Genomic DNA, 27835 nt, shown 5'->3' with positions numbered 1-27835 from the left:
TTGACTTAAATACATGTTTGCACTTCCTTTTATTCAATCTAATACTTTTATTGGTTAAGTGATAACGTTTATAACGAGTGTATATATATATATATATATATATATATATATATATATATATATATATATATATATATATATATATATATATATATATATATAAATATGCCTCAAAAAGTGTGGCTGGTATGCGATTATAACATTTCCCATAGACTTCCTTTACTTTTCATCATGTATGTAATAAAATATTGTAATGAGGGGTTTAGGGCGGACTAGCAGAGAATCAGTACCCGTACTCGTTGTTAGCGCATATGCGTCTACTGGAACTAAACGTTATCTTGGTACTTAACACAAATGTCCCCATGGGATATACATCCGATTTTTCATACATCCTTTAAATAGACAAACCAGATAAGAGGCTCCCTATTTTTTTTTTGTATAACCTTGTCTTCATTGTACATTGTACATTGTACAAGGAAACGTTCTGTGTGATTTGACTATAACATATTCAGCGACATATTATTATGCCACTTACGCGGTTAAATTTGTCGTCTATGCAAATCCGGTAGGTCATACAAAGGTCAAATTGCACTGTTTTCTCTTACTATTTACTCCTTAGACTCAACACGTATACTTATACATATGTATATAAGCAATGTGTTAACAGCAAGCATATCTTATTTCACATTTTGATAGCAACTGGAAGGGGAGCTGAGGCAATGAGGGTATACTTTAGGTTCATTGTGGCTTTGTAAATGTAGAAATAAATGTTATTAGAAATGTTAATATTTCTAGTCCAAAAATATTCATTAAAAGTTTTTTTCTATTCAGTTCTTATGGCATTTGTTTTGATTAATTCATTACTTAGGGATTAAAGCATCTCCATGAAAACAACGTCTTTCATCTAGATGTTAAAGTGGACAAGATATTAATTGGCATGGATGGCCTCTGTAAGCTGGGAGACTTTGGGTTGACAGTCAGTGTGAAATCAGTAAGTTTGTTTCAACCACCCATCATCACATGACGTTACATCGATCATCACATCACATATGTGGTATTCAAAGTGGAGATCAGGACATCCTCTCACATTATTTCATATTGGATCCAATTCCAGCACACCCATGTTATCCGTCATGCCTCCTTACTTTGCGTCACATCACGCCACATCCACCCAATCCATCACTGTGCGTCACATCACATCAAAAAAGATCCCATCTTGTCCCACCAAATCCATCACCTTGTTTCATATCACTTCACATCCCAGCCCATCTATCACCTTGCTTCCCTTCATATCAACAAACATCCCAACATATCCCATCCGACCATCAACTTACATGACATCACGTCACAACACCACACATCACATCGTCTCTGTGTAATAGATGGTGGTGAGTGTTAAGCATTAGCACCGCAAAACCGTAATGAATGAAATATTAACATTTGCCATCAGTGTATCAACTGTATAGTCAACCATAGTTAGCAAAATCGGTAACAAATGGTAATCGTGCAAATTGGTACCAACTTGCACGGTATAATGCTGGTTTAAACCAATAAAAAACCATAGTTCCCAGTGGTAACCTTTGTAATTTCATATTAAGTAGCGGTTATAAATATGGAAGATTGGTCATGTTAGTCATGTCAAATGTCATTTCAGAATAATAGAAAGTAAAAGCAAACTTGATATATTATACCCAGTGTAATATTAGTGTCTGAAGATTGTTATCAAAGACCAAGAGACCTTAATGTATTGCTTTCTTATTCTATGTGTAACGTTTACATGTTGTAGGGGTGAGAGTGTTCATACCACAGTTCCTAATTTCATGTATCAAAACCTTGCAAAAAACAAAGCAAAAATAAAACAGAAAACCTATTCACAATTGCTGCTGTTTTTGGGAGGATTCTTCTGTGGACTGGGTACTTTTGGTTTGCGAATTAGAAACTGTGAGCTACCAACCTGTTTTGTTTTGTTTTGTTTACCATGGCTATACTGTGTTTACAGTGAATATGTTGCCTTCATCGCCATAAGTGTTTGAGATAGTGGTCAGATGATGGAAGTTCACTCTCGTAAAAGGATCATGATGATAAAAGCAGTCCCCGTAGCAGGAATAGGTGCCACAATTTCGGACCTGCCTTCCAATTCTCTGAGCACTGGTCAAAGACATGCAGCTTTAAATAGGCTTGAGTGTGTAACATAATCATACTCGTAAGAAACTCTTTAATACTTTCTCTGTGGTTCTACACAGACTCTGTAAAACTCGATTTTCAATATACACGATTAAGATAAACGTCAATCCTCTCTGAGTCTCTCTTCCATCGTATTTATATAGTCTTACCAGACATCTAACTTTTACATGGTGGCAGCGGTTCAAAGGTTACACCACCAGGAACACGCCGAACGTAAACACTGTCCTGGCTTCATCGACATACGCCAGAAATCAACGATTTTAGAGACGGTATCTCCGTAAGTACCACCGGAACGACAGGCCTAGCGCTATCACTCAGTACACATAGGCCACAACGACACTACTGTGTATACAATACAACGGACTACGGCGATTCTCTAACGGGTGTCCTAACGATTGCCTCTCATACAAAGTTTGTTTTCGCGCTCATCATTAGTGTGGCGCTATTCCAGAACTCTTTAAGCATCCCATCACAGAGAATTGCCAACACAGATCAACCATGGCAGATAGTGTACCGAAAATGGATTGGAATTCATCGAACCAGGGAGAATCATTCAAGCTGTTCAAACAACGACTAGAGCTCTATTTCCAAATAAAAAAGATAACCGGAGCCGACCAAGTTCCCATTCTGCTTCTTGCTGTTGGGGAGGAAGGCTTACAGCGATACAACAGCTGGACTTTAACAGATGAAGAATCAAAATGTGCCAGTACCCTTTTTGGAAAATTTATGGCACAGCTAGAACCAGCAGAAAACTTCAGAATTGCACGACTGAAACTACGAAACTACTATCAACAACCCGGGGAAAAGCTTGATGATTTTGTCAACCGTTGCAAGCTACTTTCAAAAAAATGTGATTTCACGAAAGAAGAAGTGGACGAACGTCTAGTGGAGCAAATCATTGCTAGTACTCCAATTTCTGAATTTCAGAAAGAACTCCTGAGTCAGCCAAAAGAATTTACGATCCAAAAAGCCTTAGAGCTAGGTCGTAGATATGAAGCAGCTGCAGCACACATCACTGACATACAAGCTATGCAATCGAAGCCAACTTCTCAAATTGCCACGATCAACAAGAAAGGCACTAGATGCCGGAACTGTGGTGGTGATCACGTCAAAGGTAACTGTCCCGCACGAAACGATCAGTGCAGAGCATGCGGAAAGATGGGCCATTGGGCCAAGTTATGCCTCACAACAAAGTTTAAAAAAGGTGGGCAATCGAAATCAAAGTCAAGACAGTCTCATTCCAGAGGGGCACACAGAAGTCGTAACAACTTTGACTCCCACAGTAATAACCAGCCACGTACAAACAAACATATCGAGTCCATCCAACAGTTACCGGACAGAGAGGATCAGATCGCAAAGGAGCTGGAATCATTTTCCTTCAGCTCCATCAAGGTGTCATCAATGCACTCTTCTGAAACGAGAAATCAAGTACATGCCAACATCGACATTAAGCTCAACAACAAGCCAGGTGTTCATTCCCTAAACATAAAGGTCGACACAGGCGCAGAAGGAAATACCTTACCCATGAGAATCTACAGAAACATGTATCCTGAACATATTGATCATACAGGAAAACCAACACCGGGTTTTCTAAAGGAGACAAACTGTGTATTAACTGCATACAATGACGAAGTAATCAAATGCTTTGGGACTACAACACTCGAATCTCGTTTCCAAGAGGAATGGCTCCAAACAACATTCTTTGTGGTCGACGTAACGGGTCCAGCAATACTAGGATTGAACTCTTGCAGGGATCTACACCTCATCACCTTGCACTGCGCCATAACAAAGGAACAATCAAACATCAACAGTATTCAAGACCTGAAGCAAGCCTATCCAAATCAGTTTGACAAAATAGGCGAATTCCAAAATGAGCACAAACTTGTCCTGGATCCAAATGTGCCAAGCCACATAGACCCACCAAGAAAAACACCAATCGCTCTCCGAGGAAAGATCAAACAAGAGCTGGACTCAATGGAAAGCCAGAGCATCATCAGACGCATCGAGGAACCAACCGAGTGGGTCAGCTCCCTCACGTACGTCACAAAGCGAGACGGAAGCCTAAGGGTGTGCTTAGACCCAAAGCATCTCAACCAAGCGCTCATAAGACCTATCCACAAGACACCAACGCTTGAAGAATTAAACCACAAGTTCTCAGGGGCAAAGGTGTTTTCGAAACTCGATGCAAAAGCCGGATATTGGGCGGTCAAACTCGATACCGAAAGCCAAAAACTAACAACATTTCAAACGCCTTTCGGGAGATATTGCTTCCAACGCCTACCCTTCGGTCTAACAGTAAGTCAAGACATCTTCCAATTAGAAATGGATAGAATTCTTGAGAGGTGCAACGGAGCATGTGGCATAGCTGATGACATAGTAATATTTGGGAAAACGGACAAGGAACATGATGAAAACTTAATCAACTTCATGGAACAAGCCAAGAAACATGGCTTAGCCCTCAACTCAAACAAGTGTGTCGTCAAAACAAACAGCATTTCCTTTTTTGGAAACGTTTACACCAGCCAGGGCATACACCCAGATCCAGCAAAAGTCGCAGACATTCAGTCCATGACACCTCCAAGTAACAAAACAGAACTCCAACAGTTTCTTGGAATGATGACATACTTGTCCAGTTTTGTAAAGGACTTCAGCAGCAAAACATCCACACTCAGAGATCTACTCAAAGCAAACACAGAGTTTTTGTGGGAAGCTCACCACCAATCCACTTTCAATCAACTGAAGCAGGAAATTTCAGCCTCATCCTTGCTTCTGTACTACGCCTCAGAAGAACCTGTGTATCTACAGTGTGATGCCAGCCTCAAGGGACTCGGGGTGGCGCTTCTTCAAAAGAATGAGGATGGATTTTTGCAGCCAGTGGCATATGCAAGCAAAAGCCTCACTCAAACAGAGCAAAGGTATGCCTGCATTGAAAGGGAACTGCTTTCAATTGTTTTTGGTTGTCATCGTTTTCACACCTACCTGTATGGCCGAGAGTTTCACGTGATCACAGATCATAAACCCCTTATCATGATCACCCAAAAGCCACTCATATCAGCGCCGCCACGTCTGCAACGCATGTTGGTAAAACTTCAAGGTTACAATTTCACCATCGAACATCGCCCTGGGACCGACAACCAACTGGCAGATGCTCTGTCAAGGTTTCCCAACCCAAGAGAGTCAACAACCATTGACCTTGACATTCGAGTCGACCTAGTGAGGTTCTCAACAGAGAGGATGGTACAGTTGCAGAGGGAAACACGACAAGACCCACTGCTCCAACAACTATCAGAGATCATCGTCACCGGCTGGCCAGACCATATCAAGGAACTGCCGACAGACATACGACCATATTGGGGCTTCAGGGATGAACTCTCTGTCGACAACGGATGTATCCTCAAAGGCCAACGTGTGGTCATTCCGAAAACCATGAGGCAGAACATACTACAACAGCTTCATGTACCCCACCTTGGTCGAGAAAAAACCAAACTGCTGGCAAGAGAAACAGTATACTGGCCAAATATCAACAAGCACATCGACGATCTGGTGCATTCATGTACCATATGTCAAGAACATCAACCATCTCAACAAGCAGAACCGCTATTACAACATGACCTGCCAACAAAACCATGGAACACCATTGGTGTTGATCTATTTGAGTTCAGCGACAATCAGTGGTTGATAATAGCCGATTATTACACAAAGTATCCCATCATAAGAAAAATTCCTGGAAACTGTAGTAGTCACGCTGTTATCATTGCCATGAAACAGGTGTTCAGTGAACATGGGATACCAGAAAAGGTTGTCAGCGACAACGGACCTCAGTTTGCCAGCGAACTCTTCAAGCAATTTGCAAGTGCGTGGAGTTTCGACCATGTCACTTCATCTCCAAGGCGACCACAAGGCAACGGATTCATTGAGCGACAGGTCCGTACCGCCAAGTCAATCTTGACAAAGGCCAAACAATCCAACACAGACATCCACATGGCCTTACTAATGTGGAGAACAACTCCTGTCAGTCAGACTCTACCCAGCCCGTCCAAAATGCTAATGGGAAGGACACTTAAGTCAATACTTCCAGGAAAGTCCACAAACCCCAGCCTTAACTCAGAGCACATTAAGGAAGAACTGGAGAAAAGGCAAGACACACAAAAGAGGCATTTTGACAAACATGCTCTCCCCCAGACACTTCCACCACTTTACCCAGGTCAACACGTCCATGTGCAAAACCAAGACACAGGACACTGGTTCCCTGCCACAGTAAGGAACAAAACTGCAGAACCAAGGTCCTACATCATTGAAACTCCCAACGGAAAAGTAGTGCGAAGAAACCGTCAGCACATCAGAGACGCTGCAGTCTTACCCACATTTCCGTCAACCTCCAATACAACAGACTCATCCCATCAATCAGACAACGCAGACCCAGCCAAGCATGTGACGTTCTACACACCCGCTGCTGAGGCATCAGGTGACAGAAGCAGATTTGGAAGACTTCTTCGACCACCTCAGAGGTTCTCGCCAGATTGATCACCCTTCTAGACATTAAAAAAACATAGCCTGATGTACATAGTTTTGTTTTATTTGCTAACCACCTTCCATATTTTTTTTCACTCAGCATCATCTTTTCTCGTTAGTAAATTCTTCAACATAACAACAAAAATCTTTTGATTTACTTTGATTCCATCTTAAACTGAAAAAGGGGGATGTAACATAATCATACTCGTAAGAAACTCTTTAATACTTTCTCTGTGGTTCTACACAGACTCTGTAAAACTCGATTTTCAATATACACGATTAAGATAAACGTCAATCCTCTCTGAGTCTCTCTTCCATCGTATTTATATAGTCTTACCAGACATCTAACTTTTACAGAGTGTTCATAGACAAACATCACATGGATAGAGTTTGAAATGAGCTTCTGTTGGCACCTGAAGTCTTGTGATTCAATAAGGTTAAGTACTTCATCCAACACTAGTTCTGTTACCACCCTGAATTTTGCCTTCACGTTCAATGTTTACAGGGAGAGCTGATCAATGCTCGAGAGGGAGATGCCAAATACCTTGCCCCAGAATTACTGGAAGGGAAGTATAGCAAGGCTGCTGATGTCTTCAGGTAAGTTTATGATGACATATGATGTATGAAAATATTTTCATGCTTAATATGAGGAAAGGTCAATAACTTATTGGCTCAGTTGTTGCAGCCATTTTTTTTTATCCAATGCAAAGAGCAAATAGCATTCAAATTCATTCATATTATTGCTGGCAAGGAGGCATTCAAGGATGGTTGAAATGAGACAGAGTTCAATGTATCTAATTTGGTTGAGTAGAATGACAAGCCACGAATTTATTGTTCCAAAATCTTAATTTCTAGTGACAATTGACCTATTTATCAACATTGATGGTCTTTGTTTTCTATTAAAACCATAACAGTTTAGGGATGACTATCTTAGAGCTAGCAACAGATTGGAGATTCCACAACATGGAGATGGATGGCATCAACTCAGAAATGGTGAAATACCTTGGCACCTAGCCAGAGGTAAGTGAATCTCACACCATGACACACCTACCCAGGATTATGTAAAGCCCAGAGCCTCTGTATTCCAGTCTGTATTCTCCTTATGACGCTTCTTAGTTCCACTGGTTGATGATGTTGCACAAACCCAGGGGCATTCTCCCACATGCTCTGTACGGCTATTCACAGCTACTGTACTTTTCACATTGTATTCGGTCGTTAGGCTTGACCTCCTTTACTATACTAGACAGTATAAGGTACAATGTTAACATGCAGCAATGAATTCCTTGTTTGTATAAAGGGATTTGTATCTTCTGGGAAGTTTGCTGGAGTTTTCAATTTGAGCAACTTTTGTTGCTCTTTGCTCTCTCTGTACATGTTGGTTTCCTTGGAAATCACATTTTACAATGTGTAAACAAAGTTGTACCCTTTCGGAAAATTTGAATAATACAACTTATTCCTTTAAAAATTGTGAATATTCTAGAAATTGCCGTAATCTTGATGTGGTAGACCTTTTTAATATTCCTTGTTATCAAATGGAAAAAATCTGGCATCCAGATTATTTGTTCAGATGTTGACTTGAAGTTTCTATATCATTTGCCAGATGTGTCTCCAGAGCTGAAAAACTTTGTTGTTGCTATGCTCCTTCGTGATTACACCCAACGTCCTACCCTGGCCCAACTCATCACAATCCCCAAGATCCAGCAAGTGCTCACATCTAGATGGCGTGAGCTCTTTTTGCAGCAGTTGGTGAGTAACAGCATAGATCATTTAAATCAGTAAATTTATGAATATGATTGGATCGTTGAACCACAAGATGCAGCTTAAATTGCTGATGACATCATCTAGAACACGGTGTCTGTAACAATTAATAATGATCAAAGATTAATCATCCCTTGGTGCTGCTAAAAAAAGCTCAACATTTTAGTCTGTAATGCTTTTTATTTCCTTTTCTCATTTACAGAAAAACAAATGTTTTCACATCCTCTTAGTTCTGTGGAGTTTCTTTCTGGCCATATTTTATCGGATCTTCAGTCCTCTGTTTTCGCTGAAGAGAAAGTTGTTCCAAACTTCTGCTATGGAACAGAAAGTTATAAAAACAGAGAGACAGATAAGAAGACCATCAGATTGGGATGTTAGTTTCTCCGATGGTGAGAAACTTGTGTTTGCTTTATTTTTCATTTTATCTTTTTTAGTTATTTTTCTAAAAGGGAGAGGGTATATGCAGGAGGAAAATGGAGAACCGCAAGGTTTGGAAATGGGGAGAATATGTAAATAGGGTTGTAGAGAACACACATGATGAACTCAAGATCCAGCAAAAATTGTACTAGTAGCATTTGAGTGCTCTCTCAGGGTAGGTTGAGAGAGTGAGTGAAACAGATACAGTATATATTTAGGATGTGAAAATGGAATACCATCATTTAAAGAGTGCATTTAAGGAATGACAGTATTGTAGAAGTGTTCATCCAAGAATTTGTTCAACATTGTGTTTTCTTCTTTTGGCTTTTATGTAGATGAATGTTTCGAGAGTGACCAATCTCACAGTTCTTTTGGCGTTCCCCTTAGCAACAGTTCCTTCTCCAGCGAGGAAGATGCCCCGAAAGGATAATCCATTCTGCTATCTAAAGCTCGGTAAAATGTTAATCCTTCTAAAATCTTTCAGAATTTAAAATTTTGGTTGCTCAAATTGTGAAGACCATTGCATGGTATTTTAAATCATACATGCGTTGATGAGGATATTTATTTTATTAGGTAACTATTTGATTTTCTCTGTTGATTAGGTTTCGGTTCCCTGTTCCAAGGACTCCTAAATCTGGACCAAGAGGGGTTAAACCAATTCCAGGGAGTTCCTCCCCTATTGCTCGGTTATCACCACAGAGGTAATATCACCATGTTGGTGACCGCTTTGTTAACCCATCTCACTGAAACAATTTCAAAACTGAATTCTTGTTTTGTCTGTAGTTTAAAATTACATTGAAATGCTAAGGAAGCACAACTAATTAAAATTCTGGCAAACTGACTTTAACTGTCCTGTCATTGACTAAACAAGTTCCAATTTCCTGGCAGAGTATGGTCGCAGAGGTGCAAGGTGCTCCTCATGAATCTGATCTGTTGCCTGCTTATTAGTCTCAGTAAAAAGTTTAGACATCCTTATACATAAAAGAGAAATACATGAAATAGAGCCTAAGTAAATTGAAAATAATAGGTTGACAATTTAAGATAAATGGTGATATAATATATTTTCAATTAAATTATCAGCCAACAATCTTGTGTTTATTTTCAGCAGAGCTCTCAGGTTTGGTGGTAGCCCAAATGTAAGTCTATTGAGGTCACCTAAGAGTACCCCTAGAGGGACCCCTTTTGGGTCGCCTGTTGGTACACCTTCTAAGGTATCTAGTATGGAATCTAGCATGGATGAAGACAGTAGGGATGATTCTTTTCAGTGTAGTATCGGACCTCGAAGTCTACACATGGTAAGTTAAACCCAGTGATTAGACAATTTCTATTATTACAGAGATATAAAATCTGGGCATAATATTATTGTTCCTGTTGTTATGGTTGTAATGAAACATATTTATGTTGTGTTATTAAATTCCAGCTTAACGTTGAACAAGTGAAAGTAATTTAAAAAGTACCAGTTTTATAACTTGCTCATGTACTATTTCAGTATTAAAGAAATATGAGATACTGATATAATTCTTAAGAATATCAATCAGTCTAATGGATAACCACAGATAGCAGGACAAAGAAGTTGCTACTCATGTAGTTCTATAATTTTACAAATGAAATCCAAACTGAATGAGCAAAAATTCTACATTGTATCAAAAGTTGTAAAAGGTAGCAACATTTTCATCTTTGCATCCTCCATTAACCACAAAATCCTCCCAAATGTTTAGAACCCTTCCCTTATAACCCATTAGAATCCTTTAGAACCCTTAGAACCCTTCCCTGGATGACATAACATCTTAGTCTGCCAGTACAAATATGATCAATGTACCCCTGTATGTATTTAGCCTTTCACCGTATCCAATGCATGGATATGATCGGCTGTAAAGTACAGATGTAAGTGTAATACTCATTGAAGATCTTCATCTTTAAAGAGCTTTATCATCCACCTGCATTTTTTACACATTTTCCATATTTTCTGCTCACTAGGATTTCAATGAAGCCGACGAGAGTGACTGAGAATTGATCACAGTTCTTGAGGAAGAGGCAGCAACTTCTGCTCTATATTAAACAGTACTAAATAGTGTGGCATTCAACGTATCATAGGGACATCTTAGAGTAGTTTCAAAGATTGATTTATATGAACACTTGTTGTGTTAACTCACATGTTTGCTTTAAGAGGATGCTTTGATAAATGGCTACTGGTTTTTACATGTCTCATACTGTGTGTTCTCCTGTTGTATAGTGTACTCTGACCTAGGAGGATTATGATGAACAAACTTTTTGTTATACACAGCATACAGTTTTGAGGTTATAGTCCATCTGTACGGACTTTCAGTAATGATATACTATAAATGCTCCAAGAAATCAAACTTATTAAAACCTTTGAAATTTAAAGTGTCTGTAAGGATTGATCATATTGTAATGTTGGTAAATTGTTACACAAATTAGTGGTACAGAATCGAAGTCTTTAGTGGCTAGAGTAAACAGTTATGTTTCTAAAAGTAACAAACTTTCTCTTTTATTTTACTTTTGCTGGAGAGGATTCTACTTGTAGTTAAATGTTAAGCTAGTTTGTTTTCAGTCTCTCAAGGCCCAGTGGAAGTCGGTCATGTGAAGCCAATGGCCTTCTAAATTATTTAATTTAGTAGCGATGGTTTGGTCATGTTTATCAATGGATTAGGCCATCTAACAGAGACTTCTAATATCACCATCTCTCTATTGATCAATAATGACGTAGCAAAAATACTAGTTATGACTACAATGTTTTCTCAGCCTTTTTTGTATACACATTGAGTGATAACCAAATGGTTGATAAATTGTCAAGAGTCAAGTTAGTTTTTAATAAAGTGTTCTATAGAATACTGTGTTTAGAGTGTAATGAATCACCAACCTAGAATGGCATTTTTTAAAGTTGTTATGAAATATTCCAGAAACGAACTCTTTATACGAGGAAGTATAACACAACAGGTCTTTCCAATCGTTTTACCTGCTATTAAAACGTTGCTTTAATGTGATTATTACCACAGAGAAGAGAATGAGGAAATTTTGTGTTCATTTATAAGGAAAAGGACTGTAGGAGATCAAATTAAAATAAATGTTCCTTTATCTTAACAAATATATTAAAATATTGTTTAAAGTTTTCAATGTAGTTGTAAGGGCAATTTTCATGACTGAAAAAGACTCGCAACTTATATTGCTTGTAAATAGTAGCTCGGATTAATCGTAATGTAATATTGGTTCACTTGGGTTGCATATATTTGAGAAGACCAATATTATACTTGACAAGATGAGTAAAAAATAAATCAACTTCTGGTTATGTGGGTAGTGAATTTGCACGTGAAGAGAAAGCAAAGTTTTGACGGATTCTTCAGCACACAGTTCTTCCTCATAGTAGACATATATTATACAAATAACATATCAGTATGCATCTAATGATGTTACAAAGTTACATACTCTGGAAGATTACGAACATTTTACCCCCCAAACCAATCCTACTTGATGCCTAATATACGGGAATCGTATCATTTTCTTCATTCAAGGTTGAATATCAGGTTAGTCATTTGTGTAGATATGCCCATGTATGTCTGATGGACTGGAGGTAAGATATGTGAGGAGATTGGTGGTAGAAGTGATGTTTAACTGAATAATGATTCTTCAGTTTTTCCTTCAATTTCAAGGTTAATGAGTTTTACCTTTAAAAAGTTGAAGAATACAAAGGTTTTGTGCATAAAAGCTGCTGTGCATCTATTTGTGAAAGCAGCAATAATCTAAGCTAGTTTGCATTATGTTTGCTATTGGATAGTTTACCACAAGCATCATTGTCGGGGGGGAGGGGGAAAATTTTAATAGGGAAATAAAGATGATACTTACTGATAGTTTTATTGGCTTTTGTTCAAAACGCTGGCTGATCCGGCCCCTTTAGAATGAATGAAAGAGGGCAACGTCTAAGGTTCGGCCCGGTTTTCAGTTGCGATGTTATATATGATTTTGATAACAAATACATAGTATGTAATATTGATTAGCTGTTTGTGATATAGTTTGGAAAATGGTGAAAATTATCTTGTCAATTACTTTAAAAGTACCCTTTACTTTAACTATATAATATTACAATTATTCAAATCTCGTTATCGTACATTTTCATTATAACTTCTGTTATCGAATCTGAAAATGCCATGATTCATATCTGAAGGGAAACATATGTTTTTTTTTTTTTTTTTAAATCGGCAAGTGGTTTGTAAGGTGTTTCTCTACGTGTCATGTTACATCCGCAGCTACTCACAATTTAAATAGAGGTTTAACATTTGTTACCTTCATTTTAAGATCCAACAAATAAAGTAAATAATATGTCAATGAAGGTCACTGGATAGTTGTTTTAATACTTAGAATACAATATAAATCCCATTGCAAATCTCTTCACCGCTGTTAGGAGACCGGTAAAAAACACCAATGTTTAGTAACACTACTGGACCTCTTGGAGTTGTCCGTGTACAAATCGCACCATACAGAACTGACGAAAGGACGCTGCAACTGAAACTTCTCAGCACTTACAATATCATCCCTAACATACAGTAAACTCACCCACCAATACCGTTATGAGTATCTCTCCTGTCCCCTGGCGATACACAACATCATGTGACCCTGGGTAAGAAACCTCAGCACTATTAATGTCCTGTATTTAGTAAGCATAAATACAAATATTTAGACATTTTGCAACATGAAAAAGCGTGCAGCTGAATAATAAGAGCATACCATCATCAGAGTAAAGCCACTAACCATGGCTGAAAATCGGATGCAATTATTTGTGGTTCCAGTCATTGCGTCGTACTGGCTTGAGTGTGCCCGGCGGTGACGGCACAACGACCGACCAACACATGCATAGAGTTGCTCATAATAAATGGCAAGATTACAGCTTGAAAGAAGGGCACTGGCCCGCAACCCATTTTTTTCACAGATTTAAGCTTGAATTTAATCCGACTGTGTTGGTAATTTGGTTGGTGAAGACAACAATATTAACAACTCTGCGACACTTTATACTTGTTAATATGTCATTAAACAGGATTTAAAAAAAGAAAGTAATAACCTATAAATATCGAGCCATATACATTTACGGTTTTTCTGAAGAAAACAAAAGTTCTTAAAAGAAGGAAACAGCCCCATAGATCCAGGTTTAACCCCAAATCCCGGCTCTGCTCATGATCTTAGTTTATGATTATTGGGACATGGTAAGATAACCTGTATATCTTTCCCCTATCCAATTAAAGTATGTAATGCTACTGATAAGGTGATGTTTTTTTGTTGTTTAGAAGTAGTATTAGATGTGAATCCTGTCCGATGTGGAGCACCTTTCAGATGTCCCTGCCTTGTTAGTACACCCTACCTCACAGCCCCTTTCTCCCTTTCCAAAACAAAAGAGGATAACTAAGAAGCTTTCCTTGAGTAAACGTTATTAAAAATGCCTGCGTTATGTAAAATGTTCTTAAGAAGAATGTAAATCTAGTCTTTAGAATTTTCAAGTGGAATAAATGTTTGTGAAAAGTACAGTGTTTGCAATTGTTCAACTCACATAACCTTACAATATATGCTAACTATAAGGGCACTCTGATTTAAGCATGTTCATCGCTTAGTTTCATTGTTCTGCTTATAGTAGGCTACGTGTCTCACTCGCCTTAATGTGTTTACCTAGGTCTATACCTACAAATCAAGGTTCATATTTACATTTGATATTGATTGCAGTAATATATATATATATATATATATATATATATATATATATATATATATATATATATATATATATATATATATATATATACATATATATATATATATATATATATTACTGCAATCAATATCAAAATGTAAATATGAACCTTGATTTGTAGGTATAGACTAACAGAGCTGTAAAGGCCTCTCCAATAGCTTATCCCGCCATTATCGCTTGGCTTGATCACACGTATGCAACACATGTAATTCTAAGTAGTAACGTGCGCAAAAAGAAAATGAGTGGTAGAGGGAATACTCCCACCTCGAACGTGAGAGGGTAGGGTGAATTTGTTCAGTCGGGACTGTTTACACCACACCCTTTTGTCAATTCCTCATGGTGTAACTCCTCAACCCCGCCCTTTTCAACCGTTTACACACAATAACCAGGAGTTGTTATGACCACAACCATATATCACGACAATTAACGATACGCTATACCGGAGGTGTTGGACAATACTTTGTTGGAAAACATTCCCCAAATGCTCAACCCAACAAAAGTATTATAACCTAGTTTGTGGGATTCATGTAACATTAATTCTTAGCAGTACACTCAACTACCGCTCTAAACGCAATTTCACCATGTTAAATGTATACTCAAAAGTCCCTGGTAAGAGACACTCAGACGTACAGTAGTTTTATGAAACTGTTCCACGACCTGCCTCCCGAAAATTGAAAGGACCTTTTACCATTCCCAGATCTAACAGGAGCAAGTATAACATTTTTACAGCAGCTAGATCTTGTTCTGTACGAATGGCTATCTCTCAGTAGAATGGTAGTATCAGTAAGGTAATCTGGAGCCAGGCTGTGGACAAATCTATACATTAGAATATTCCTGAAATATAATGCACGTTGACGGAAATTTAGCCACTTCAATTCAGCAAAACTATCTGTAACATGCACATCCTGAAGCCCACACCCCAGGACTAATCTAGCTGCACGATTTTGAAGGATTTGAACCCGGTCAACACATTTGTTCGTCGCCGTAGTCCAAACGGCAGAACAATAATCAATATGGGGTACAATAAGAGCGTTTTACAGAGTATTACGTGTATGCTGGTCAACACACCAATCAGTATTTTTAAAATGCCCAGTTTCTGTGATATTTATAGAGTAACTTTGTCAATATGTTTTCCCATTTTAGAAACGGGTCGAACCACATTCCAAGGTATTTGAATACATACAGATTTTCAAGAATATCATTATCAAGGTTTACATTGAAGGGTTTAACATTTTTTTTATAATTTGAGAAGAGCCAAATGTCATAACCTTGGTTTAGAAGCATTCAGTGTCAGCTTATTAGTGTTCATCCAATCAGAAACAGCTTCCAGGTCAAAATGTATGACCCTTTCAATATCTAATTCGTTTTTGAACTATATATGATGGCAAGAATCATCGGCATAAAGAAAAACCTTACAATTTGAAACTACATTAGGCAGGTCATTAATAAAATGATCAATAAAAGTTTACCTAATATGGATCCCTGCGGTACACCAATTGTAACAGGTCTTGCATCAGATTTAACCCCATCAATAATAGTAGTCTGTTCTGTATTTGACAAATAATTAGAGAACCCGGCCAGCTCAGTATCCCGTATCCCATGATAACATAATCTATGCAGAAGCATCTCATAGTTGACTGTTTCAAAGGCCCTTTTTAGGTCCAAAAACACAGCACCAGTGATCTGACCCTTGTCCCTATTATCAAGAATGTCGTCAGTGACGCCGATAATAGCAGCAAGGGTAGATTGTTGTCTGAATCGAGAATGTGCCGAACTTAGAAGCCCATTGTTTTGAAGATGACCATAAACTTGGCATGAATAGCTTTGTTCCAAGAATTTTAGTAATAACAGGCAAACCTGATATGGGCCTATAGTTACCACAATCTGTTCTCAGCCGAACCTTAAAAATAGGGGAAACTACTGCCTGTTTCCACTCAGCAGGAATGGACGCTCTACGAATAGTAAGATAAAGAATAAAGGCAATTGTTTTTTTTTTTGGAAATTTGATAACTTCCTGTTTTAAATGTCTAGCACTTGTGCCATCAATACCAGTAGATTTACCAATATGAAGATTTGCAAGTTGTTTGTAGACAAAATTCTCACTAATTTCAATAAACTTTAAAGACTCGTCAACATACTTTAACTTCCCGACACCACCATTTACAAACTTTCGGGCTAGTGTATTACCAATCACTGTGAAAAACAAATTTGAAAGCATAAACCATCCCACTAGGAGTCTCAACTTCTTTGCCATTGATTAAAATCTTATAAACAGTAGCTTCATCATTTGTTGGAAGAATAAATTTAAATGATCTTCGAAATTTGCTTGCTATTACCCTTATTTTGTTCAAAAGTATAAGTAAAGTATCACTTTTTGGCTTGTTTAATTAGATTGTTAGTTTTATTTTGGAAATCATGAAAAATTCCCAGTCACTAGACTTTCCATATTTTTGAGCAACACGTTTATATTGGTCATGATCCCTAATTATAGATATGATTTCATCATTGTGAGGTCCAGGGTTCGATTCCCACCTTCTTTTAATGAGTCCCAAAAAGGAAGAAACCGGTCGTGAAGTCGTGATTGATCTGGTGTGTTGATCTTTATTTATTTAATATTAGAAAACGTTTGGTAAATGACTTTCAGAATCTGGATCTCAGTTACACTCAGTTACTGTTCTAACATTATATACTAAGCCTTGTTATATGATTGACCTTTAACACATTACCAGGCTATCAAAATAGCGTGCAATACATCAATCTTTACAATCAAAATTCAATGCATATTGTATGGCAACAAGAAGCTTATTAATAATGTCAACGCAAGAAGATACTTGAAAATAATTGGACTTTACGCCAGCAATTCCATCAACTATCGCAAAGAGCTTAAGTAAATATGAATAGATTGAATGTGTATACACTAGATTTACTATCTTTATTGTACCAGCCAGTGCCCATCAGTAGTTGAAAGAGTATTCGACTTAATCAGTTGGATGCAGTCATATAGTGCAGTCTTATTGTTTAAGGAACGTTATATTATCTCGCTCCTATGGGACGTAATTAACATATATTACAGACGAATTAATTCCACGCTATCGGTAAGTTTCTTGATATTAGACTCATGTGGAGACATTGAAGCTACTACTGTGTGCATGCCTATACATTATATGTGTAATGTTTCGTTACTAACAGTGTACATAACATGCCTATACATTATATGTTGTCCTCGTGTTTCTTGTGCAGTGTCCTTATTCATGATTCATGACAGTATACGTCATTAATATAGTGTTCATAGTAGCATTCCTTACAGCATAGTTTATTACAGTTTACTAAACTATGTTCTTTACAGAAGTCTTATGCAGTGCGGAAGAGTCATCCACGGCTGTTAAACAACAATTCCTCTTGTACATGTACTTCTCGTTCTCCATCTGTGTTAATTTCGTTGGCAACATTTCAATTATGTAATTAAACTTTTTATACACATAGAAAATGTTGTTGTTTTGTGTAATTGACTAACAAATCAGAAAAGTCTCATTATGATAACAATAGAGGTATTTTTTAAACGACCGTTTAAGGCTATTAAAAATGCACGCATGCGCAGTGCAATAAAAATGCAAAGGGAAAACTGTCACAATAAGGCAGCTCCGAGTTTTTTTGTCTTTAAGACAGCCTAATACACATTACAGGTCAAAGGTTTAAAGGTGCGTATGCTACTCAGCGAGGTAGCTATGTTACACGATTCTGACTGTAAATGCATTTGTATACATTTGAATTCCTCCTTCCGTACGCTTGTTCTGAATGTTCGTTCCTTACAACGGCTCAAGTGCATCATCTTGCCACATTTGATGTTCTTCGTCATTTGTCGGCGCTTTCATTCAAACTTGGTGACACTATTTTTGTGGTCTACTCCGCTGCCCATATGAACATTTCAACGTTATTAAATACAAAAAGAAATGACAACAGATTATCTGGCATTATTCGAAACAGGTCATAAATAATTGTCTGACTCATTGATGAAACTTACAAGGGGATTAGAAAGTAGAACTTATAGTAAATAACCTCTCTACAAATGGTAGTCTTTGACATAGATGATTATCTCACAAAAGCAGGTAGCCTATTGTCGACCTAGGTAAAAGACTATTGTCTGACTTCATTAGAAAAGACAAACCAAAGAGCTATAATGATATACGGTTAGATAGATAGATAGATAGATAGATAGATAGATAGATAGATAGATAGATAGATAGATAGATAGATAGATAGATAGATAGATAGATAGATAGATAGATAGATAGATAGATAGATAGATAGATAGATAGATAGATAGATAGATAGATAGATAGATAGATAGATAGATAGATAGATAGATAGATAGATAGATAGATAGATAGATAGATAGATAGATAGATAGATAGATAGATAGATAGATAGATAGATAGATAGATAGATAGATAGATAGATAGATAGATAGATAGATAGATAGATAGATAGATAGATAGATAGATAGATAGATAGATAGATAGATAGATAGATAGATAGATAGATAGATAGATAGATAGATAGATAGATAGATAGATAGATAGATAGATAGATAGATAGATAGATAGATAGATAGATAGATAGATAGATAGATAGATAGATAGATAGATAGATAGATAGATAGATAGATAGATAGATAGATAGATAGATAGATAGATAGATAGATAGATAGATAGATAGATAGATAGATAGATAGATAGATAGATAGATAGATAGATAGATAGATAGATAGATAGATAGATAGATAGATAGATAGATAGATAGATAGATAGATAGATAGATAGATAGATAGATAGATAGATAGATAGATAGATAGATAGATAGATAGATAGATAGATAGATAGATAGATAGATAGATAGATAGATAGATAGATAGATAGATAGATAGATAGATAGATAGATAGATAGATAGATAGATAGATAGATAGATAGATAGATAGATAGATAGATAGATAGATAGATAGATAGATAGATAGATAGATAGATAGATAGATAGATAGATAGATAGATAGATAGATAGATAGATAGATAGATAGATAGATGATTTATTCAGCCACATGCATAAAAATACAATGGAAATTGTTCAAAACACAATAGCTCTAAAACAGACATGAAATTGAAACGCATAACGATGGAACACGCATAAAAAGTGATATTGCTTGAGTAATAAATACCGGTCGGCTATCGACAATGGTATAAAAACATTGCGATAAAAGTGACGATGTAAAAAAGTACGAATGATGAGAAATATGTACGGCATGAACCATAAAATGTAAACTTGTACGATAAACAGCGCTAATTCAAATAAAACAGAATTCAGAACAAATAAGACATAGGATTGTAATGATTTGTAATTGATTGTAATGATCAATGTATCACACAAATGGCAAAAACGAGTCACAAGGAATGTTAATGATATTTTTTGTCACAGAATATCACTCACAGTAATTTATCCCTGGATAAAGAGTAAAATATACATGATAAATAATGACCTTTCATTTGACTAACGGTCAAGGTTGCATGTTTACAACAGCGGTACAAATGATAATTATATAATATGCTAATTGCACCGCGGTATGAGGCAATGTTGAATATAAAATGTAAATGTTTTCATAGTATCCCCTTTTCATGTAGCGTTTGTAGCTAAGGATAATGTTAAACAATATAAGGTGTTACCCCCATACCTTGGTTAGAAATTAACTTATGTTAATGTAGCATAAACTACTTAATGACTTACGACTATCTGTAACTGGATGTTCATATTTAAACATGTTCTATTATTTTATCTGACTGACTTTACATATTCATTGGCGAAACGACAGTAGATAAACATGTGATATGATTGCTGTAAAATTTCGTTAACTAGTTAGTAATAGACCAGCATTTAACAAGCGCAGTTCTAATCAATTGTTTTGTTATCATTCTGACCAATTTAGTCATTTGGAGTAAGGCTTGCCTTTAGTTATGAGGTACATTTAACCATTAACCTAGCAATTAAGGTGTACAACGCACGACCAACTGACTTTGCCTGGCATCATCTTTACCTTTGATTGATACTTAGGTTTGTGTTATACCGGACGAAGAACTCCCCCACGAGCTGATCAGGCAAAAAAATCATGCATGTATATGTGCATTATCACATGATAACATGGTCACAGTCTCAATGTAAGGGGACTGAGGCTGTGAGTTGATAACTGAAGTCTATTGGTTTTCGTTCCTAAGCTCTTGGGTCATTGTTATATAAAGTACATTATAATAATAATATGTCGATATCAAGTATATGTTTGTGTTTTTATAAGAGAATCAGGGAACAAATTCCTGCTTGGGTTTAACTCAGCAGCATCTGTCTGTATGTTAGCAGCATGTATGTTACTAAGTTAATCAAATCATATACACCCATCAAAGTATATGACCAACCAGAGGACATCAACGTCTGTATTCTTACTCTGCTTTCGGGAGGTGGACAGGGAGATTTAGAGATTCGTCTACTGGACTAAAATCATTTTACAAACTGTACTATATATGCATATTAATTTCTCAGAAGAAAATCACATATTGAACTCAACATAGTCTTCAACTTTCGATGTAGCATGTCCATGAATATGGAAATAAACGCAACGAGAATGTTGGCAGAATGTTCAAGCGAGAAGATCACGAGATATTACAAGGACGAGACGTGCGCACTTGACACGTCGTTATATCAGTAGATCTGTTAGCATATCAAGTTGTTCATATCGCTTGGTAGTTTCGCTTTTGTTGAACTTTGTAATGTTCTGTTGATATAATATAATGCGTGTTTGTTTCACCAATCTCGAGTGATATGTTATTATCTACATCGATGGCTATTTCGTTTTTTGTTGGACTTTGTTGTTTATTTTGCTGATACGGCAGCACCTGTTTGTTATATACACTGATGGGGAAGCCATCTTTTTATCTATAATAATTAACATACAATTATGTGACCGTATACTCTGAGATGGTGTTAACCGTGTCCTTATATGAATATTCAACGAGTCGCTCTTGTGTTGTAGCAATCTTTGTATATAATTGCAGTTAAATTGCGTCAACATCAAGCAAGTCATATGTAAGCATGTATTTCTTTTATTAAAAAGTTCGGCCTCACACTGATTAAGTTGAATATCAAAGGGCAACGTTTGTATATTCCACAACTACCTGTGATCTAGTAGTCTGCGCTTTTGCTTTTTGACCCCATTTCCTTCTTCGTCAAGAGGCGACATTGATGGATGCTGTGGCAATGGGAATGTGTGTACGGCAGGATCAAACTTTGCAAAGTGGTGAAAGAAATGTATGTTCTTAATATTTCCACTGCTTACGTCCGAATTTGTTGGCGACATTTGCTCATGTTTTAGCGACTTTACAAAAAGTCACGACCCTCTCTTCGAATGACAGGGATCTAATACATATATCGGTAGGTTGATGTATACGGTACTTTATATATGTACAAGGAGTAGACCCTATTCAAGGTTTCAGGATTTAGTTAATGCCCTTCTAATATGGTTGTCATGCCTATTTGTCATCGTTAACAGGCAGTTCACAGTGCACAAGGTGTGCAAAGGCTATGGGGCGTGTAAACGCCGCCGTTACATTTACATGCTAACAAGCACATTGTGCGAGCAAGAATCTTTTAATAACTCCGAGGTGACAAGAACAACGGAAGAATGGATCGGATCAGACAACAGGCAAGAAATATTTCCCGTCAGCCCACTAGTTCGAACCAGTCCACTCCTTTAAGAGCTGAGCTATCAACCCAACAAGCACTGACTTTGAAAGGTCCGTATATTCTCGCCTTGATGCAATCATACTTTAAAAGACAAAAATGTTAAACGAATGACCCTACTGATAGGTCATCGTATTCTAATTCAATAGCATCAACTTGTATGCAACAGTGGCCTTAATTCCTTAATTTTGTATTGAAGTCTTTCAAGTTTTGCCAATTTTAAAATGTCCGTAATAATTGTATATACTTTAATCATTGTATACGTGACAACGAGGGAGGGTGGGGGTAGGGGGTGGTCTTTCAACTGCAAAGCAAATAACACTTTCATATGTAGTCTTGTTACGTTATACGTTGTTAATACCGTACCCTTGTAATTATTTCATTGTTTACTTTTTCTTTCATTATATTCAGAAAAAAAAGAAATCCTTCTCACAGAACTGAAGTCTACGTACAAGGAACGATATGACGCAGTTCAACCGATCCCTTATATAAAAGATAGACTCTACTGTGTAGATAAAGTATTTGTTGAGGGCAGCATTGAGGGTTTCATTGAGAGGCGAACCCCCTTTTCCACCGAAGGATCATGGGAACGTTTGGCGTCCTATAATCATATTTTCACTGAACCGCGTATTAAATCAGTTCGTCGTATTATAGAGGGTGATCCAGGGTACGGTAAATCAACCCTTACCCTTAAGTTAGCCTATGACTGGTGTAACGGTGTGAAGGAATCCCCTTTCTCTGATGCAGATGTGTTAATTCTTCTTCGACTGAGGCAGTTGGGTAATGTTAAGTCCATTTACAGGGCGATCAAAATGTTTCTATTACCAAACGAGCCCCGTGTGAAACAATCTGACATTAGAGCTATTCTGGAAGGCTGCCATAGAGTTAAAGTTCTCCTGGATGGCTATGACGAGTATCCTGAAAAAGATAAAACCACAGGAAGTGACGTAGAAAAAATCGTCAGATTAGAGAAGTTTCGAAAATTTGAAGTAACCTTGACGACAAGGTATCTACCAGAAGTATTTGACAAGTCAAAAACTAAACGAGTCAAGTTAAAAGGTTTTGATGAAACTGCGCGTGATCAGTACATTCGCAAAGCCATCACTGGAGACAAAAATGAAAAGGCATTTGATAAAATTAAACAAGGTTTGAAAGAAAATCCAATTCTTGACGATCTCTGCCAAGTTCCTCTGTTCTTCGTTACGTTCGCTCACATGACTGATGAAAGAAGAGACTTCCAGAAATTTAAGTCTGTCACGGAGTTTTTCATCTACATGATGAAATGTTTTCACAGTCACACCAGAAACAAGGCGAAAGACAGTAACGTTATAAAATATGAAATGGAGTTTGAAGCTATCCACGGTGAACTTGATAGAGTGGCATTAGAAGGACTGAATACAGAGAATCAGCAAATTGTGTGGGTTAAAGAGGTATTTTGTAAACGTGTTGGACAAGCGTTTTATGATCACTATATCCGCGTTGGTATCTTAGTGGAAGAAGAACAAGCTATTGACATTGCTGAAAGAGAAACTCCTGGTGACAAAGTCAAGACTCAAACTGTTGTCATGTTCTATCATAAACTATTCTGTGAGTGGTTTGCATCGTTTAGGGTCGCGGATATCGCTGCCGCAATAAAAGATATCGCTGAACTAGAGCCTACTTTAGGAAAGATGGATCCATTTGACCTCCAGTATGTCTTTCGATTTGCATGTGGCTTGAGGTCTACAGCTGCTCGTAACATCATCGAATATTTGAAGAAGAGAGCAGATTGTGACAAGTTTGCAATCCTCTGCATCTTGGAACAAAATGGAGACATCGAGGATATCAGGAAGACAGTTACAAAGCTCTGTTCTAAGGAGGTCATCATCAGTTACGACGACAGCAAGTTACTACAGAGGTCTACAGTACAGCTGCTACAGATAGCATCAAGTCATGACGTAAGTATTATCGAGTATGCACATTCGTTACTATTATATGATGATCATTGTCTTTTTCTTTAATTCTTTACGAACTTCCTTATATACCTCAGTTCTATGATATCAGATACAATCTAACTACAAAGCCTACCATAATAAAGTAGTAATTATTTCCCTTATGCAGATTATCATTGCAATATAATGTAGTATAAATATATATATAGACTGTTATCATGATTTGTAATATATTATACACTGAAAACTTAAATTGGTCCACCGACTAACATAACGTTAGTCCATCTGGTGCCTCTACCGACTAACATAGCCTTTAGTCAGTTGCTACCGACTAATTTATTCCTTAGTCGGTTGGATTTCTTAGGCGGTCATCTTAGTCCGTCAGCTTAGTCGATCAACAATATCTAAGTCGGTAAATTTATATTAGTCAGTTACATTAGTTGGTGACATTAGTCGGTCTTTACCGACTAATTTATATGAGCCACCGACTAGTTTATAACAGGTTTTACATTAGTCAGGATGGTGCCTCTCCCGACTAACCTTTCTTAGTCGGTATCGACTGACTAGTTGCACTGACTGGAATCAGTGAAAGAATTAAACCCGACTAGTTTCACTGACTAGAATCACTGAAAGAAAAGAGAGCAGAAGAAACACAAATAATGTGTACGTTGGCAATATTTAATCTGATAAAACTTCTGATTTCTACAAAAGCTGGCTTTCAACAGATGGAGTAAAATTCACTGTAAACAAAAATCTGAAAATATCACTTTATTCCAACAAAGTTAAGACAAGTTAATGGATCAAACATGAATCGAAAAAGTATAGTACTGCACAATAATGCAAAGTTGAGGGCAATGAAAAAGAAAACATAAATTTGCAGTTTTAACAAGAAAGCAAACTTCTGAAGTAAACACTTTCATATTACGCATTAAAAAATATACATATATTATGAAATACCAACTAATATGTTCATGAAAACAATGATTCCATGTATTGCTGTGGCAACTAAGAAGGAACTTCTATCTGCTAAAACAATATAAAGTTTTTTTTTTTGTAATCATTATATCAAAATAAAAGTTGCATAGATAAAAGTTATTCAAAAGCTAGCATTACCAAACTATGTAGTCTGCAATTCTGCATGCTGGGCAGACAATAATAAATAGCTAGTCAGACAGTTACCTTTTGAAGGGAATTAATTCTTAATTTGGCTACCCATCAGATCTTAAAAAACAATACTTACCTACAAAGCATGTATTTGTAAAGCATATTTAAACTGGAACACATATGTGACTACAATATACTGTCTATTCTAGAGTTTGAATAAAAATCTGAATACTCTTTAATGGTATTTGTACATACTGATTACTAGAAATATTAGCTCTTTAAAAAAAAAAATAGACAAAAGTGGATAGATGACTTTGCCAAGTAAAAATCAACATCAGTCTATAATAGTGTTGGTTAAACCACTTCAAGAAAAATCTGTCCAGAAGATCTCCATTGAAAAGTTAAGTTGTGAGTGACAGCAACATACTTTCCATTTCCTTGATTTGAATGAAAAACTAAATACCATTTAATGGTAAACAATAACTGTTAAAACAAAATAATAAATAGAGGTTTAATCCCACTTTGAAAAAAGAACTGTCTGAAAAAATTCCTCTGAAAAGTTAACTTGTAAGTGACAGCAATTTGTTGTCAGTTTGAATACAACTAAAGACTGTTTAATGGTAAGTAATAACCATTGAAATTAAATAATATGTTACTAATGTTTCAAGGCCTTCATTGTTTTACGATTGATGTCAGCTTCTCGGATATGTATTTGCTGAACCTTGCAGCTTCCTCAGTAAATTGTAGCTTTCTTTCAAAAGTTCTATGAATTGTTCTGCAAGAAACAAAGTGAATGAACACTTAATAATTGATTCATCATGATTTACAGTAACAGTGTGATCCTAAAACTTAAAGAACCCTCTTGCATTGATGGATGAATGCTTTCATGGAAAGTTAAGTTCAAACTTTTCTGGGGTTTAGAATGTCTCACGATATTTATCTCTGGTATCAACCTGTATGGACAAGCAATCACAGTCTAACCAAGTACATTCTTTTGTTTCAAATCCAAAGGGACAACCTTCTCACCTAATTGAAAGATGTACTTTGAAGTTGAAGCAACAATGGATTCTTGAATTATGACAATCACAAAGTTCGGAAAAAGTCCAAGGGCAAAATATACACCATGACTTAAAGGCAACTTTCTTTTTTGGAGTTATAGCATTGACAAGCATTTTATAGTTAGACCTCTACTGACCATGAACCTATGACAACAACATATAGATAGATAGTATGCTTACCAACAACAACTAACATGATTTTACAAACTTGAATTTTCAAGTGAGGTTATGCATTCCATCATAATCAGAAAGTAATGCAATACCAAGGTAGCTTAAAGAACATAATGGTAAAGAGCTTCTACCACCCAAAGATGGTTCTATAATGAGCAGAGATTAAGCCAATTCATATATATACCAAAACAAAGAATGTCTCTTCAGTTTTGCATGCATTTGAGCTGTTGCCCTTGGTAAAAGGGCAAGCTAGCTTTTGTTTCTAAACATTGGATGGACAATTTTGGTTTGGTATAGAATTTGGGTTCGCTCAATCTTTTGGTTGGAAAAATTCATGAGCTAATAATATAAATGGTTACTCGTTTGGAAGATTTTCATAAAGACTAACCTTTCATAGCATTAACCTTCACAAGAGACAACAGCGGTTTTGCATCTCTGTCACTGTTGAATCTTAGGCAAGAGTTCCTCACGACTTTCGTTTTAAAGTGTTGGTTACCCAAATCGACACCATTAAAGTCTTCACGAACAAATGGCCTCCCACTTGTCTTCAGGAAGCCAAAAATCTGCACCAATATTGACCGGTGAACAGAAAATATGATATACGTGTAAGCATAGGCTAGATACAGATATAGCAAATAATAACTCACATTATCATAAACATACATTTCCCTTAAAATTTTATAACATATTGGGAGGCAAACATTTAAATCTAGGTCCCTCAAATTATAAGCCAGATATAGCAGCTTTACCAAATAATTATTAGCTTTGCACAGCATAACACCAAGTTATTTTTCAAAGCTTAATAATCATGTTAATCATGTTAATAATGATCCCAAATCAGTAAAAATTTGGCAAAACCTTGCACGTAAATGATATACCAGACTGTTTTTTTTTAAAACCAGGTTATGAAAAGTATCTTTAATATCATTAAACAGTTGGGTACAATAGTTAAACTCACTCTTCCATCTTTTTTTCTCTATGCATGGTGCTTGTTCCTTTGCTTTTTGGACTCTCGGATAAACTCTTTTGTTCTGCAAATGGTACAAATATATCATCTTAAAACATAATTTCTTTAAGTCATATTAAAAACACAGTTGTCCTCTTCTGTTGTTGCCGTCACACTGGTGTCGTACATCACAGGAAACCTCACCCTTGACCTGGATATTTGGCTTTT

General features: G+C 36.7%; 2 protein-coding genes across 7 annotated transcripts in view; both read left to right on the top strand.

Moving 5' to 3' along the window:
- Positions 1–27835, top strand: part of LOC139982293 (uncharacterized) — a 166148-nt gene that overhangs the window by 39269 nt on the left and 99044 nt on the right. For 2 of the 5 annotated variants that reach the window (XR_011798105.1, XM_071994979.1), the window contains exons 1-3: positions 17589–17718; positions 22207–22450; positions 22809–24334. The exons of 1 other annotated variant lie outside the window; for it this stretch is intronic. Coding sequence is in view for 3 of the 4 variants with exons in the window: in XM_071994979.1 (XP_071851080.1) it covers positions 22339–22450; positions 22809–24334 (1638 nt within the window). In the remaining variant the exon portion in view is untranslated. Of the gene's footprint in view, positions 1–17588; positions 17719–22206; positions 22451–22808; positions 24335–27835 lie in introns of those variants that run through there. 2 more of the 5 variants (XM_071994980.1, XM_071994981.1) reach the window with 1 other exon arrangement.
- On the top strand, positions 879–11435 carry LOC139982325 (membrane-associated tyrosine- and threonine-specific cdc2-inhibitory kinase-like). 2 transcript variants are annotated; one of them, XM_071995054.1, is made up of 9 exons: positions 879–991; positions 7202–7293; positions 7611–7716; positions 8297–8442; positions 8657–8843; positions 9207–9324; positions 9474–9572; positions 9980–10166; positions 10849–11435. In XM_071995054.1, the coding sequence occupies exons 4-6, from the start codon at positions 8332–8334 to the stop codon at positions 9299–9301; spliced, it is 393 nt and encodes a 130-aa protein (XP_071851155.1). In that variant the 5' UTR covers positions 879–991; positions 7202–7293; positions 7611–7716; positions 8297–8331; the 3' UTR covers positions 9302–9324; positions 9474–9572; positions 9980–10166; positions 10849–11435. The 2 variants fall into 2 exon arrangements, with proteins under 2 accessions (XP_071851155.1, XP_071851156.1); XM_071995055.1 differs by lacking the exons at positions 8657–8843; positions 9207–9324; positions 9474–9572; positions 9980–10166; positions 10849–11435 and having other exon boundaries at positions 885–991.

The sequence above is a fragment of the Apostichopus japonicus genome, chromosome 16 (assembly GCF_037975245.1).
Source record: "Apostichopus japonicus isolate 1M-3 chromosome 16, ASM3797524v1, whole genome shotgun sequence".
Taxonomy (NCBI): Eukaryota; Metazoa; Echinodermata; class Holothuroidea; order Aspidochirotida; family Stichopodidae; genus Apostichopus; species Apostichopus japonicus.
The sequence above is the reverse complement of the archived record's forward strand: the minus strand, read 5'-3'. Positions and strand labels throughout refer to the sequence as shown.